This window comes from Anguilla anguilla, chromosome 8, assembly GCF_013347855.1.
Source record: "Anguilla anguilla isolate fAngAng1 chromosome 8, fAngAng1.pri, whole genome shotgun sequence".
Taxonomy (NCBI): Eukaryota; Metazoa; Chordata; class Actinopteri; order Anguilliformes; family Anguillidae; genus Anguilla; species Anguilla anguilla.
The window spans coordinates 44,313,010-44,330,378 of NC_049208.1; the positions used below are offsets into that span (position 1 = coordinate 44,313,010).

At 37.5% G+C, this 17,369-nt stretch overlaps 1 protein-coding gene across 9 annotated transcripts in view; it reads left to right on the forward strand.

Moving 5' to 3' along the window:
- The window catches only part of csmd3b (CUB and Sushi multiple domains 3b), a 938,142-nt gene that overhangs the window by 369,590 nt on the left and 551,183 nt on the right, over nt 1–17,369 (forward strand). For all 9 annotated transcript variants that reach the window (XM_035430384.1, XM_035430386.1, XM_035430391.1 and 6 more), the window contains one exon: nt 10,998–11,180. In XM_035430384.1, the coding sequence (XP_035286275.1) occupies nt 10,998–11,180 (183 nt within the window). The remainder of the gene's footprint in view (nt 1–10,997; nt 11,181–17,369) is intronic.

Genomic DNA, 17,369 nt, shown 5'->3' on the forward strand with positions numbered 1-17,369 from the left:
TTCTCTCTCTCTCTCTCTCTCTGCCCGTGTAACGTTAGATAGAGGCTATGAGAACTCGACATGGAGCTGACTCTTTTTTTTTTTCCGAATCCGAATAATAACGAGCAACTTCGGGTAGAAGAGATATCTGTTTCCATCGCATTATTCGTGCTTTCCCGAATACAGTATTCGGATTCGGATACATCCCTAGCGTCTCAACTAAAAGGATTCCATTTTGAAGGAGATGATCCGGTAGATGTTCAAAATTCCAACGCAGTCTGAAAGTATAAAGCCATCACTCTTTTCTCCATTGCAGGCTGCTATCACTACTGCTGCAATATTGTGATGCATTTTTTCTTTGAGTTGACTGTTTAGACAGCTGCCTTCTATTACAAAAATAATGGCATGTGCACCTGTTTTTAATTGCGTTTAGTAACATGTGTGGAAAGAATTAGAATTCACTCACAACTATTGATGAAGCAATTACTGTGGCCTGTACTTTAACTTAATTATTAGTCAAAGTTAAGGAAAAGTAATGATTTAATTCAAGCACCAGGCCATATTTTAATATTCTGGTCAATGTAAATATTTAATCTCATAAAAAACTCACAAAAAAGTCACTTGGCCCTGTGTGTATAAGCATGCACTACATGGACAGGCCAAACATATGTGTGGATGGCTTTCTCACAGTCAAGATTGACTGAATAGGCGTGTATATGTCCAATTTGTATTGGTATATATGCATTTTGCTGCCCAGCCTTGTGTTGCGTGAATAATAGTATGTTTCTTGGTATAAGTGTGTGTTTGTAAATGTGAATGTAACATGCTGCAAGGGAAATGTCCCCATGGGGATAAAGAAGTTGTCTATGTATGTATGTACAATATGTATTTTACATGCAGTATATATTGTACGTAGCAAATATACAATAACTTGTACATGTACTGAAATTCAGTTCAGAAGCAAGTATAAACATATGTTTTCTGGAGAAATATGTTTCCTGTAGTTACTCACCAGCAGTTTTCTACATGAATTTCAATGTGCTCCATAAGGCAATTGGAAATATTTGACACTTTGGTCTGACACAAAGTTTGCATGACATTGTAAAATGGTAAGATTACAAAACACAGGGCCAAGTGACTTGAAAGAATTGAGGAAATATTGGGTAGTATTGCTTTGGAATACATCTTATTTAATTTCGGTGAGGCAAGATAGCCTATATTGTTTGTAGTACCGTAACTTGGCGTCATTTTGATATCAATACTTTTAATGGCAGGCCTGGATTTTGGCAGTCTGAATGAATGAGTTATAGACGGGGTATGTCTGGTATGTGTGAGTAACTTGGCATTTTTGTACGTTGAAAACGTGTTTTTTATGAGATATCATTTCTTTTTGCAAAGCGTTTTATTCTGAGAGTGAGAAATGCAAATGGACCCTGTTTAGCAGTTTCGGTTTGCTATATATGTAAAACAGTGGCTGTGACAAAGGGTGCGGTGGCATAAGTGTTAACGCGTCAGAAACGCAGGTGAAATATGGCCAGTGTATGTACTCACGGATTTGACGGCCATTCAACGAGCCTTGATTGACAAAAGAATCAGCAAGCCCGTAGAATTAGAGCTCCCTAGGTCGCAACTTCTGTACCCCTCTGTCCTGCTCCGTTGTCTGTTATTTCATGGAGATGCACTTTCAGTGTTTGTAAGGTTTATAAGGCATTTTTATAGGCTTATCTGCAGGTGGGGAATCCTCTTCGCTGTTTTGCTAAGCTAGAACCGGGAAACTTGATAGTGGAGAATAAGAGCAGACGCATATGTCCCAGCAGGTTTGCATATGAGAAAATAACAACAGTGTGAGAGAAATTAGGATGAAATTATGAAATTGCGTAGTTGAAACAATATGTTTTTAGCAGAATGGGCATGTAGGTGAAGGTTGACATGATCACAGACTATAGTGCGATGTAAATGAAGTGACCATGAGCGAGGTTAGTTTCCTTATCGAATGGTATAAATAACAGTCTGTATAAACCATGAGCTGTTAAAGTGGAGGGTTAAGTAATGTGTGAAACCTGTTGCACTGATGTGCTTTTCTCATATTCAGTACTATTAGTTATAATTATGAGTGAGTCATGATTTTAAATGTAATGTTTTAATGGGGAGTTGCAGAACGTACATACGTAGTAATTGTTTGTATGTGGCTAGATAGAGAACAGGGCGAGGTAACATGAATGTAGAAACGTGGCGTTTGCTGATAAGAGGGTTTTGTACGGTAGCCAAGTGAAGAAATATAGTTAGTAGAAATGGCACAGTGCTGAACTGGTGTAACTTTTTAATAAAAGGAATACATTTGCTGTCATGAAATGCATATGGGTGGCCGTGAGTGAGTTTTGGTAAAGCAAATATAAGCGTAAGAAAACGTTACTGTAAAAGAGGAAATTATCTGCCTGAGGGCAAGACGGGATTCAATCCTTCAACCGGAGGTGTACCAGTCTGTGACTTTGTTAGTGCAGCACCATGACATAGCTATGCAAAATGCGTGAAATATCATTAGCAAACCTGTCCATGGTTTTAAAGAAGAACACAAGCCAGTAAGCACAGAAGAGCTCCCGTTGAATCCATATGGCTTTGCAATATTGTAGCCGGTTAATAACTGAACGTGCAGACGGTACGTCATAATGCAGTGTATACGTTCGGTGAACGGCGGCTAGATATGGTGCAAAAGCAATAATTGAGAAGTAGTAGACAATTATTAGTGAGGGTAAAAGCAGGTTAAAGACACATGTTCCTACCTAGGCTTGAACCTAGGACCCCATGTTCCCAAGACTGCGACCTTACCCACTAGGCAACAGGCAAACTAGCTGTTCAAACTGGAAATGTTTCAGAGTAAAAAGGTATGGGTATTTTGCATGTGTATGCGAGTTTTTGATTGGGTCGTGTCGGTGAAGATTTGGCTGGTGTCGGTAAAATGTCCAATGGGGAGACATGCTGTTAGTGGGATAGGCGGCAGGAAAAATAAGAAAGAGAAGGAGAAAATGCAAAATCCCCTTAGTTTGGGGCTTTATTGTGTGGACATGTGAAGTTGTTTATGAATTCTGTCCATTGAAATGGGGTGAGAATGTAAAGAATTTAATGTTTTTAAGGGCTGAGTGTCTGTGGCTGTTGTGGTTATTTCTTTGGGGAACCCTGAAAAGTGCCAAACTCTCGGTGCTGTATAGGTATGGGGCATGCCCCCGCCAAGGTGTAACATGGCGGGATGGCATACCTGCCGTCCCAATAACTTTTAAAACATTAGTCTTTTTATAAAGGTTTGATTTGGAAATTGATTTTATGTGCATGGTCCCATTGAGAGAGGTTCCACCTCCATGCTGATGTGTCTTCTTTCAGGCCACATGTTTTCCTATCTGCTGACTTTTCAGTTAGAATAAGTTGAATCCTTATGGTTGATGTGATTGAGTAAAAATTTTGCGTATTATCTATGCCAATGGAATAATTTCCAGTGTTGCTGAATTTGCATGTCAACTGACATAGAGAATATTTTATGCACTATGTGTCAAAAAAAGTGATTGATCGATTTTCTATGATGTACTTATTGTCAAAATTTGATTGATCGATAAGTTTGACCTTTATGACCTTTGATATGGTTTGGTTGGTGAGGGGTAAGGGCGGTTGCCAGATGGTGGGGTTAAAGAATAAAAAAAATAAATGAAATTAAAATTTAAAAGATGTAAAAAAAAATTGAAAAATTAAATATTAAAAATGTAAAATAATAATAACAATAAGAACAACAACAACAATAATATCAATAATAATAATAATAATAATAATAATACTAATAATAATAATAAATGTCTAGAATGCTTGGTGTAACTTGTGCAGCAAAGTACTTGTGCAACTTGAAACATTTATTTATTCTTTAGCAGTAAATTAAACAATATGAGAAAATATGTAAGTAAATAAGTTTTAAAGCAGTGGCTTCTAGGTTAGTTTAAAGTAAAAGCATGACGAGGCGAATCCTATAAGAAATACGATTTATTTTTGTAGAAAGAGTTCGGTACCTACACAAAACAAGCTGGATAAGACTGAACTGAAGAAAGCAGGGGCGTTCCCTGCTTTTCTAAGCAAAAAGTGTTTTAAAAATAAGCACAGAGTAAGATTTGACAAAGGAAATGATTGGCTGTGTCCATTCATATAACGAAGTAAATGACTGGCTATGTGTAGTCTAACATGAAATATTAGGTTATTGGTTATTTGTGGTTATGTTACCCTACTCAATTAAAAAATTTAACTACAATCGATAAATAGCATGGTTGGTTATATCCTATATAAAAATTGTGTAGTTTAAATAAAAATCATGATAGCGTTACTGCCGATACCTAGAAAACCATAGGCCACACAATGTGTACAATTTTCACATTTTATATTACCTGTGAATTTAACTCTTCGGACCCAAAGTTGGTTGTTGTCTTTGCTACTTTATCTATTTATTCAATAGATGACACCGATGCAACCCCCCATTTTGTTCAGAAGACTTATCCCTATCGGGAAATGTCAAGCTTTGGGGCTGGATATGGCATTGCATATTTGTTAGACCCTATTATAGGGTGTTAAAAATCATTTTTGCTTACTAAAAAATGTGTTCATTTGAGTATACACTCTTACCTTATGTGCTAGGTTGTAATAATAATAATAATAATAAACTTTATTTGTATAGCACTTTTCAAAATCAAAGTTACAAAGTGCTTTACACACATAAAAGAAATAAAATAATACAAGATGTAGACGACAGCTTAAGGGACACATTAAAACAAAGTATATGAATAAATTAACATTAAAAGTAGGAGCAGCATGAAAGAGGGCCAAACAGAGGAACAGATACAGTTACAAGGTTAAAAGAATATAGTAAATAACAGGATGTTGAAAAATATAAAAATAAGAGTAGAAAATTTATTAAGAGGCTAAAACATTAAAAGCAACTTTGTAAAAATGTGTTTTAAGAAGAGATTTAAAACGAGGCACCAACTCAGCGAGCCTGATCTCCTTGGGCAGGGCGTTTCAAAGTCTAGGAGCTCTAATCGCAAATGCCCATTCTCCTTTTGTTTTTAACCTAGACTTTGGAATGACCAACAGTGCTTTGCCCGAGGTTCTCAGGCTATGGGTTTGCTCATAGGGGGAGAGTAGATCTGAAATGTATATCGGTGCTAGACCAGACCTGGCCTTGAATGTGATGAGTAAAATTTTTAAATCGATTCTAAATTAGACTGGCAGCCAGTGTAGGGATGCTAGGATAGGAGAGATATGGTCAGATTTTTTGGAGCCAGTTAAAAGCCCAGCTGCAGCATTCTGTACTAGTTGAAGACGACGGAGGGACTTTTGGGTAAGACAGGTGTACAGAGAGTCAAGACGTGTAGAAATAAAAGCATAAACGACTTTCTTCAGATCAGAGATGGACAGAAAAGATTTATTTTTGACAGTGTTTCTCAGATGATAAAAACAATATTGGATAACCTTCTTTACATGTTGTTCTAGGTTGAGGTCAGGATTGAATATGACGCCCAGGTTCCTTTGCTGTGGGCTTTAGATTTGATGAGAGTGAGCCAAGGACAATTTCAAACTGGGCTCTGGCATGGAGTGGGCCAAACAGTATAACCTCAGATTTTTTTATCATTAAGCTGGAGGAAATTATCAGACATCCAACTATTGATGTCCGTTAGATACTTGAGAAGTGCTGTCCGGGTAGGACACTGCCGTTGTACCCTTGAGCAAGGTACTTAACCAGAATTGGTATATATCCAGCTGTATAAATGGATACAATGTAAAATGCTATGTAAAGGTTGTGTAAGTCGCTCTGGATAGCGTCTGCTAAATGCCTGTAATGTAATGTAATATAATGGCTATGCTGGCTTGATCATTTGGGCTTATTGGTAGATATAACTGCATATCGTCAGCATAACAATGAAAATTAATGTTATATTTGTGTATAATATCACCTAAAGGGAGCATATACAGGGAAAAGAGGATAGGGCCCAAAATTGAGCCCTGGGGGACACCACAGTGTATTGGGGCTGGGGATGATATTGAATTACCTATTACATTACATTACATTACAGGCATTTAGCAGACGCTCTTATCCAGAGCGACTTACACAACTTTTTACATAGCACTTTATATTGTATCCATTTATACAGCTGGATATATACTGAAGCAATGCAGGTTAAGTACCTTGCTCAAGGGTACAACGGCAGTGTCCTTACCCGGGAATCGAACCTGCGACCTTTCGGTTACAAGCGCAGTTCCTTACCCACTGTGCCACACTCCGTCCTATGCTGACTGAGAAGTGTCTACCGCTTAAATATGCTTCAAACCACTTGAGAGCTGATGAGGACTGCATGATCGATTGTGTCGAAAGCAGCACTCAGATCCAGAAGGACAAGGATAGAGCAATTACCTGAATCGGCCGACAACAGAATATCATTGGACACTTTCAGGAGGGCAGTTTCCGTGCTGTGGAGGGTACGGAAGCCTGACTGAAATTTTTTGAATAGGTTGTGTTACGTCCCCTGCCTCTGCTGGTCTGGGTAGTGCAGGTGGAGGTAGTTGCCTGATTGCCTAATTGCTTGATTGCCTCCACCTGCCTGTGAGCCAATGTAAGCCCAGCAGTATGAGGCAGGGGAGATCTTCTTTTGGGCTTCTTTTGTGTGTGGTTTGTGGTTTGCTTTGTGGTTTTTGGGTTTTGGTGTTTGTGAAGATTAAATAGTTTGTGAAGATTTAGATTAATAAATGTCTGAGTTTGTGTTTTTAGATCAGATTCTGTCTTGTTTTTGGTTCTTTGGACTCAAAAACGGCCCTGCGAGCCGGCCGTAACAGTTGTTATTATTCAGATGAGTTGCCAGCTGAGTAAAAACAACTTTTTCTACAACCTTAGACAGAAAATGGAGTTTAGAGATAGGTCTGTAGTTGTTCAGAGAGGAGGGATCTAGGTTTGTTTTTTTGAGAAGAGAAAGGACCAGGGCAGTTTTAAAGTAGGCAGGAAAAGATCCGTAGGACAGGGACGTGTTAACAACAGATAGAATATGAGGACCAACAGTGGGTAAAATCTTCTTCAGTAGTCTAGTAAGAACAACATCTAATTTGCAGGTGGAGGCTTTCATGTGAGCTATAGTTTTCCAATGATATTTGCTCGAAGGAGCAGAAGGATCCAGTGGGTAAGCTAAGAGCTACTTCTACTCCTTAGAGCTAGCCGCGTTTAATAGTTCAATGACGCGTTCAATGACGTGGTTAATCTCTACAGGGTTTGGGTGCTGCAGCACCCAACCCCTGTAGAGATTAACCACGTCATTGAGCCATATCAATAGCTCATACAACTGTTTTATGAAGCACAAAAATATTAGGAAGTGTAACTGTTGGTAATGTATTGGTGTTATGTCCCCTCCCTTTTTCAGTGTCCAATTTCGCAATTGATGGCAACGTTGGATCACGGTTCTAGTTACTGGCTTAATTTAGGGTTGCCAACCATCGTGCAAAATACTGAATTGTCTCTTATTTGGACGGTATAATAGGCGTTCCGTATTTAACTCATGGCTATGGGACGCATTTTCTTCTGTATCTTTGTTAACAACTGCGTTTATAGTAAGCACTGTTTTTAATATAATTCAGTAGTTAGTTAGCTAGCTAACCGGGATAAAAAGCATGCCGTGAGACCATTTTGAGCTAAAACCCAGCTGAATTTTAATATTGGCTAGGTAACAAGTGACGGCAGACCTATCATAAAACTAGCTGGCATTCAAACCCGGTTTCAGAGGGTCTTGGAAAAACGCTGTACAGTGCGTGACCGCACCATTTTAAAAAACACGACAGAGCTAGGGAGATGAATTTGATTCATCTCCCTAGCTTCACCACCACCATCGTACATTATTTTCCAATAACGGGACAGCACGTCGTGGTTTATTCCTTCCATGCATTCAACATCAAATAGGTAGTTAGTATACCATCACAATGCATTATATGTAATTCGGTATCTAAGCTCTAGTAGCTACATTTCCCAATAGTTTGTGGTAGCTTTATTACTTTCAGAATGATGTAAAGTACTGTTCTTTTCACTGGTGAGTAATAGGACAGCAGCTATTGACAGCTTGTCAAAGGCATGATTGTTATTCAAGGGAGGGGTGTGACTAAGGCTGCATAAATTAATTCAAAGTCTGAGTGGGTGTGAACAAGAGGCAGTGAGGATCCCAACTTCTGCTTTCAACCTACATTAAAGTTGATTTCTAAGCAGTTTAAATATTTGTATTCCATGCATTCAACATCAAATAGGTAGAATATACCACCACAATGCATTATGTGTAATTTGGTGTAACTGGTATCTATTTAAACACATGGTTGCGAAGGAAGTATGTCACAAAAGTGTGGGAATCCCTTGTCAATCTTTGGCAGTGAAAATCTCTGGTTTTCTGGCAGCCCATTCAGCATAAATGTCTAACTTCAAAACAGCACAACTTCTTCAGTAATTGTCCAATCTCCATGTATGATACATCTATTTGAAGCTCTGTTTCTCGGCTTGCATATGCTATAAAAAACTCAAAATCAACTTTCCTGCACTTAAGCCTGGTTTTCTGGCTCCTGTCACATTTTGGAAGAAATAAAGTGCCACAAATGCAATTGTCTAGGCAAAATATCAAAAATAAGTTTGCTCTTTTTTAGTTTGCAATGAAATACTGAGAGTTTTGCATATGTACAGCAGGTTAAACTGTACATGTGCTGGATCAAAAACTTCTTGACCACAAGTTCATAAAATCTAAGGGTTGATATGTAGAACTACTGAAGATCAATAAAGCAAAAACTAAGCAGTTTATCCAGTGTCTCCAAATCTATCCAAAATGTTTAAATTATGCATTGCTGTAAATCACGACATATTCCTGTATTTCACTACAAATCAACTCTTTTGACTCAAGAAACTCACTGTTGCATCATTTTCAAGTGGGAATTACAAGCGTTCCATCAGTGGTCTAAAATAGCTAGGGATCCAAAAACATATCCAAAATCTCTTCAAAAATTAATAAAATGAAGTTTTAAGATGAAACATTGATATCAGATTTAAAAATAATACAAAAACATTGTCACACAATGCGGTACAGCACCTAAATGTGTAATAATTAACTCCTGTATGTATTTCTAAACTCTGTACTCTCATATGTTTTCTTGTATGAACTATGAAGAAGTGTCTATTTTCAACCGTCCACCACGTTTTGGCAATGTTCCAGCTCTCATGTCATCACTGTTGTATGCATCACAAAAAGTTCACAAAAACTACTACCAACGAACACTTACATTACAGTGTGAAATATCCTCATTATAATATACCACTATTTAAAGACACTCAATTTCAACATAACCACAATATTTTGAGCAGTAATACTTACATAGCAATGATGAAATTTTATCTGGGTTTGGGTAGATAGAGACACAGGCAGTAAATTAATGATACAGTTCTATCCGCTTCTGTATTCCTCCAGAAAACGATGTCAGCTAGGTCTATCAGCAAACATATGGCTTAGCTATGCCCAGAAGTCCTCAATAATAATAGTATTTTCCAAGAAATTATGAGAAATCGTTGACAACATTTCGTCAGGTGCAGCGTCTTTTACTGCTACCACAGAGTGAATATAAGAAAACGTTTGGTTACGCTGACCTATACAACGCTATTCTAAAAGAAAAATTAGACATGTTATACATCGTTATAAAGCTTATACTCTCACCTACTGAATAAATGAATTGTCAATCAAGCCAGACTGTACTAATAAGGGTGACAATGCCGTAAACAACACTTGTGGTATTACGCACAGCTATTTTGGAAGGTACCCAGGCGTCACAAATGCACGTATATTTCAGAAACGGATTGTCCAAGACAATATATGACCACACCGTCTCAAAAGGGAGATCTCTTAGCGTAAAACCAATGGTAAGGTTGTATATGTATTCAATATTTAGACCCAGATATTGACTGTAGAATGACATGGTATCATTTTTAAAAACTTTGTCTTGTTTATTTTGTTAGCCTATTCAGTGAGCAGCGTTTTCACTTCTGTATTGGCATATCTTAGGGCTATTGTCGGGTTTATCTTGTTGCTATGACGGGATACGATACGGAACCTCTGAGTACTAAACCAGACATAAAAATATTAAAACAAAATCTTTTGTGAGGAAAACAGAGCCTCAGGGGGGGACCAGCTAAAGGGGACCAGAGCTCTGAGGCGCTGGTATGCTGTTCAAGACCACGGGGTATATACCAGGTTTTGGGTATTTTATCCGTGCCCCTTGTCTAACCGATGACTGAAATAAATTATAAAAATCTTCTTTACAGTTTGGTATAGTTTGCAGGATGAAAAAATTTTCCTTTACAGTTTTGGCGTAGTTGGCAGGATAACAAATTTTCTTTTCCAGTTTGGTGTAGTCGGCAGGATGGCAAATATGTTCAGAGAACTGGTATGTTAAATAAACTATTTTTCTTTTATCTTAATGGTTTTGCTACCAATTCAAACAACAAACATATATATTTAATGTTAATAAATAGTAAAATACAATTATATATAACTAAGATAAAAAGAAATACTTTAAGAAATGTCTATATATATGTATATGGTCAGGGCTGTGCAGGCCAATCAAGTTCTTCCACACCGTTCTCGACAAAACCATTTCTGTATGTACCTCGCTGTGTGCCCGGGGGCATTGTCATGCTGAAACAAGAAAGGGCCTTCGCCAGACTGTTGTTGAATCACAGAATCGTCAAGAAAGTGATTGTATAATATTGCATTAAGATTTGCCTTCACTGGAACTAAGGGGCCGAGCCCAAACCATGAACAACAGCCCCAGTCCAAGGGGTGTCCTGATACATTTGGTGATATAGTGCATCTCCAGAAATATTTACTCTCTAACTTCATTTTGTATCTCTGATTCTGCCCTTTAACATAAGATTAAAAAATGAAAAGTGTGTTCAGCCACATATTAAAACAAGCACCTCATTATCTTTACAGAGATTGACAAAGAGAGCTGTGGAGATCCTGGTACTCCCCTATATGGATATCGGGAAGGAAATGGCTTCTCCAATGGGGATGTGCTGCGCTTTGAATGCCAGTTTGGGTTTGAACTCATCGGAGAGAAGACAATATCCTGTCAAAATAACAACCAGTGGTCTGCTAACATTCCCATCTGCATCTGTAAGTATAGAATGCCACTTGCTGTATACTGAACTAATTACACTGAGCTCGCACAGCTTTAATAGAATAACCAATTCCATGTTTTTTGTATAACATTTACACTAATGAATGGAATCACTGTTCGATGTAGTATCAAAATATCTTCAACAGTTCTCATGCAAAATACTAATTTGTAGAACTAAAGAATGATTTGGTTTGCCATTTTCTTTTTGGACATATATTATTAACTCAGCTACATATTTGATTATTTTCCACTGGGCTCTGCTAAAGCCTTTCATCTTGCATTAAATCAGAGACTTTTACCCTCATTCATCATCTGACTCACCTTGTCAGTTAGGCAGTGTGTGTCATTCAGCTTATCTGTCTTGCAACATCAAAGTGAGTTCAACAGTGTTTCACCAGTGTAGCATATACATATTGCATTTATTATCATGTTGCTCAAATTTGAGAACATTTTATGAGTGGAATGTGCCATAGGACACTCTCAGCAAATGCATGGTGGACACAAACTATTGTGTGTGACACCACAGCTGACCAATAGCTTTGAATGTGAATTGGACTCCCTGTTCCCTACAAGCCAGTTGACCAAATAGATATAGAAGTCCAACACACATATTTGCCTATTTATTTCTTCTCGCCAAGCTTTTACACTATCCCTTTGCCAGAGTGCTTTGCAGCTCTTTTTATTCCTAAACAGAACAGACGAGATGTCCTGTTCGCAGCCATATTTAACCTGTTGGAAGTAACATATCACTTCCCGAGCATTTATAGCTAGTTACCTCGCTAGTAGGTTTGGTAGCTAACATTAGCTGAATGCAGTTTTTAAATGCAGAATGGCGTTGAGTATTGTATGTGTAGCTTAACTTACAATATAACTAAGAGAATAAAATGTTTCATTTCCACAACTCATGAGCATTTTTTTTAATTGTTAAAATGATTTAAAAACTAGCATCAGCATTGTCTTAATCAGCAGCTCACCTATCTAGATACCTATTCTTCAATGCAAACCACATAGTTATTTTCAATACCTTATATATTATGAGGGGCCAAACAGGAAATATATAAATATAAGTCTTGATTATATAAATATAAGCCTGAATATATAAATATAACTCTATATATTTGGGCTTAAATGTATATATTCAAATATAACTCTGAATATATAAATGTAAGTCTGAATATATAAAGATAATTCCTGAATATATAAATATAAGCCAGAATATATAAATGTAAGTCTGAATATATAACTATAATTCCTGAATATATAAATGTAACTGAATATATAGATTCAATTCCCGAATATATAAATGTAATTCTGAATATATAAATGTAACTCTGAATATATAAATATAATTCCTGAATATATACAATTTCTGAATATATAAATGTAACTCTGAATATATAAGTATAATTACTGAATATATAAATGTAACTCTGAATATATAAATTCAATTCCCGAATATATAAATGTAATTCTGTATATATAAATACAATTCCTGAATATATAAATTATAGTCTTTGTTGGTAAACCATTGTATAAGTGGAGTAAACCCCTCCGGGCTGTCCCGTTATTAGAAAATAATGTACTTCGGGGATGGTTAAGCGACCCTCGGCTTCGCCTCGGGCGCATCACCACCCCCGTTGTACATTATTTTCCAATAACAGGACAGCACGTCATGGTTTATTCCTTACATATTCAGAATTACATTTATATATTCGAGAATTGAATTTATATATTCAGAGTTACATTTATATATTCAGGAATTGTATTTTTATATTCAGAATTACATTTATATATTCGGGAATTGAATTTATATATTCAGAGTTACATTTATATATTCAGGAATTGTATTTTTATATTCAGAATTACATTTATATATTTGGGAATTTAATTTATATATTCAGAGTTACATTTATATATTCGGGAATTTTATTTATATATTCAGACTTACATTTATATATTTGGGAATTTAATTTATATATTCAGAGTTACATTTATATATTCAGGAATTACATTTATATATTCTGGCTTATATTTATATATTCAGGAATTATATTTATATATTCAGATTTATATTTATATATTTCCTGTTTGCCCCCACATTGAAAGCCACACACCTATCTATATAAGGTCCCACAGTTGACAGTGGATGTCAGTGCAAAAACCAAGCCATGATGTCAAAGGAATTGTCCGTAAACCTGACAGGGTTGTGTCAAGGTACAGATCTGGGGAAGGGTACAAAAAAATTTCTGCAGCATTGAAAGTCCCGAAGAATACAGTGGAATCCATCATTCTTAAATGGAAGAAGTGTGGAACCACCAGGACTCTTCCTAGAGCTGGCCGCCTGGCCAAAATGAGCAATCGGGGGAGAAGGGCCTTAGTCAGGGAGGTGACCAAGAACCCAATAGCCACTCTGACAGAGCTCCAGAGTTCCTCTGTGGGGATGGGAGAACCTTCCAGAAGGACAACCATCTCTGCAGCACTCCACCAATCAGGCCTTTATGGTAGAGTGGCCAGACAGAAGCCACTCCTCCGTAAGAGGAACATGACATCCCACTTGGAGTTTGCCAAAAGGCACCTAAAGAACTCTCAGACCATGAGAAACAAGATTCTCCAGTCTGATGAAACCAAAATTGAACTCTTTGGCCACAATGACAAGTGGCACGTCTAGAGGAAACCAGGCACCGCTCATCACCTGGCTAATAACTTCCCTACGGTGAAGCATGGTGGTGGCAGCATTATGCTGTGGGGATGTTTTTCAGCGGCAGGAACTGGGAGACTAGTCAGGATTGAGGGAAAGATGAACGGAGCAAAGTACAGAGAGATCATTGATGAAAACCTGCAGCAGAGCACTCAGGACCTCACTGGGCAAAGGTTCACCTTCCAACAGGACAATGACCCTAAGCACACAGCCAAGACAACACAGGAGTCACTTCGGGACAAGTCCGTGAATGTCCTTGAGTGGTCCAGCCAGAGCCAGGACTTGAATCCAATCTAACATCTCTGGAGAGACCTGAAAATAGCTGTGCAGCAACACTCCCCATCCAACCTGACAGAGCTTGAGAGGATTTGCAGAGAAGAATGGGGAAAATACCCCAAATACAGGTGTGCCAAGCTTGTAGTGTCATACCCAAGAAGACTTGAGGCTATAATCAATGCCAAAGGTGCCTCAACAAAGTACTGAGTAAAGGGTCTGAATACTTATGTAAATATTAGGGGTGTGCAGAGACGTCATTATCTGTATCTGTATCTGTTCAACCAACAATATTATCTGTATCTGTATTCGGATAGAAGACAGGAAGTGGGCGTGGTTTATACCAGAAGTCAAGTTAAATCGGGCAAATGCTGTATTTTCGAACCTAATATTCATTGGCAATGCAATTGCTGTGCCTTCAAAGCATCAAATTGATTTAATATTGGCATATAATTATGAAATATATTTCCGCATCCTCATACTGTACCATTTCATCTCTCTCTTTTTATTTTTATTTTTAACTAAACAAAGTTTTATGAACAATGTCCCCCCCCCCCCCCCCCCCCCACCCAGGAGTAGCACCCAGTGTGGTCTTCTGCTGCTGTAGCCCATCTGCTTCAAGGTTTGACGTGGTGTGCTTTCAGAAATGCTCTTCTGCATACCTCGGTTGTAATGAGTGGTTATTTGAGTTACTGTTGCCTTTCTATCAGCTCAAACCAGTCTGGCCATTCTTTGTAAACCCTAGAAATGGTTGTGCGTGAAAATAGATCAGCAGTTTCTGAAATACTCAAACCAGCTGGTCTGGCACCAACAACCATGCCACGTTCAAAGTCACTTAAATCACCTTTCTTCCCCATTCTGATGCTTGGTTTGAACTTCAGCAGATCGTCTTGACCATGTCTACATGCCTAAATGCATTTAGTTGCTGCCACGTGATTGGATGATTAGATATTTGCTTAACGGGTGCAGTTTGCAGCTGAACAGCTGGACCTAATGAAGTGGCTGGTGAGTGTATATAAATCGAAAGATTCTGTTTTGCATTGGAAATAGAAACTATTTACAGTAAAGATATATAGAAAAATGTATTTCAGTTGAAGGGAATAATCTTAAATTCCAATGATGCTGTGTTCGCGTTTCTTGATGTGTTAACGTTACTGCAGTTTGTTAGGGAAACGTGAATTACTACTTTACAACAGTAATTACATAACAGTAATACATGAACTTTTTTTGCCTGTTTTATTTTTTATTTTTTCCCCTACTGAACTAAGTTTGGATAGACTGCAAACCATCTGATGTCCTCATATTTTTCCTTGTTGGCAACTGTTAGCTTACCATGAAAATCTGGCCTGTATTTTGTGTTCATTTGATATAGCCAAGACCTATGGCTGATACATACAGCATGTTACATCTTAAACAGATGTTGAATATTGACTGAAATACAAGGTAAAACGTTTCGCATTTTGACTGGATTTTTTAAAAGGAAGAAATTAACACATACAGCTAACACTACAGGTTCTATGCTTCATTTTGATGTATAGGTTGCGGGGGTTTGAAAGAAATCCAGCTGCCACACCAGGCTTTTGTCTCTCGCACCTTACGTTTCCTCCTCCTCAATGCGAGAGTTTCCCTGAATGACAGCCGGGAATGGTCAGCTCTCAGCCCGCTGCCTGCTGTGCGCTGCCTCGATGGGGGCGACTACAGAATATAGCGATCACTTTTCAATAATGTGTAGTAAATGAAACGACTAGTTAGAGAAATCAAAGTCCTATGTTGCAAACGGAATGGGCATTTTTATCTTGTGGTCATCCACAATGATATGAATCGATTTGAAGAAACATAATGGCTGAGGCACAGAACCTATTTATTAAACGTTTTGCAGCGCAGTGGCTCAAAGTTTGTTGGTGTGTGTGCCGGAGTTCCAGATACAGCTAGCAGCCGTGCGTAACCCCCACCCCCCCCCCCCCCCCCCCCCCCGCCCCTGTAACGTTAGATAGAGGCTATGACATGGAGCTTTTTTTTTTCCGAATCCGAATAATAACAAGCAACTTCGGGTAGAAGAAATATCTGTTTCCATCTCATTATTCGTGCTTTCCTGAATACAGTATTCGGATACATCCCAAGTAAATGTAATATTTCAGTTTTTTATTTTTTATTTTTTATTTTTTTGGGGTACTGTGTGTGTAGATTGATGAGAATAAAAATGAATTTAATCCATTTTATAATAAGGCTGTAACATGAAAAATGTGGGAAAAGTGAAGGGGTCTGAATACTTTTTGAAGGCACTGTATATGAAAAAAAACATGTTTTCAACGTACAAATATGCCAGGTTACCCACATATACAAACTACTATAAGTCATTACCACTTGCTACATCTAGGCCTGCCATGAAAAGTACTGATATCAAAATTACACCAAGTTACAATAAATAATATTGGCTATTTTACCGAACACAAATTAAACATGCTGTATTCCAAAGAAATTCTGCTACCCAACGTTTCCTAAATTATGTGAAGTAACTTGGCACTGTGTTTTTTCATCTTACCATGCAAAGAGAATGTGATCATTCAAAGCATGTGTCACATCACTGTGAAATGGCAGTCATTTATAGTGGGAATAATGTTGTTGAATAATTTCAGCTGTTTTACACCAATGTATATTTTTTGTAATGAATACACAATATGTTTAAACAACTGCATGCATGCAGTGCTTTGGGTATATGGGAAGCACATCTTGAACAAAATGCATGAATAAAATAGGTTTGTTTAGAAAATTATGTTCAGAAAGAAGATATGTTATTCTTTATCATTGCAGAACAATTGATACTATTGTACTTACTTGGCGAAACTTCATATGATAATACATAATGGGGCAAACATATGTCTGGATAGGTTTGTAAGATGCAATATGTATTTCATAGGCCTAAATATTTAAAATTTGTATATATATTTCTTGTATAGTAATTGTACGTTTGTATGGATCTATGTATGTACGTACTCTATGTACAGTTGAGGCCAAATTTTACATACACCTAGACTAAAGATATTCAAACTCAGTTCTTCACAACTCCGCACATTTCATGTTACCATACATTTCTTCTGGCAAGTCAGATAGGGCATCTACTTTGTTCACATCATCATTACACTTACTAAGATTCAGGTAAGGTATTCATGGTAACATTTTCCATATACAAAAATTGAAGTGTATAGAACATAAG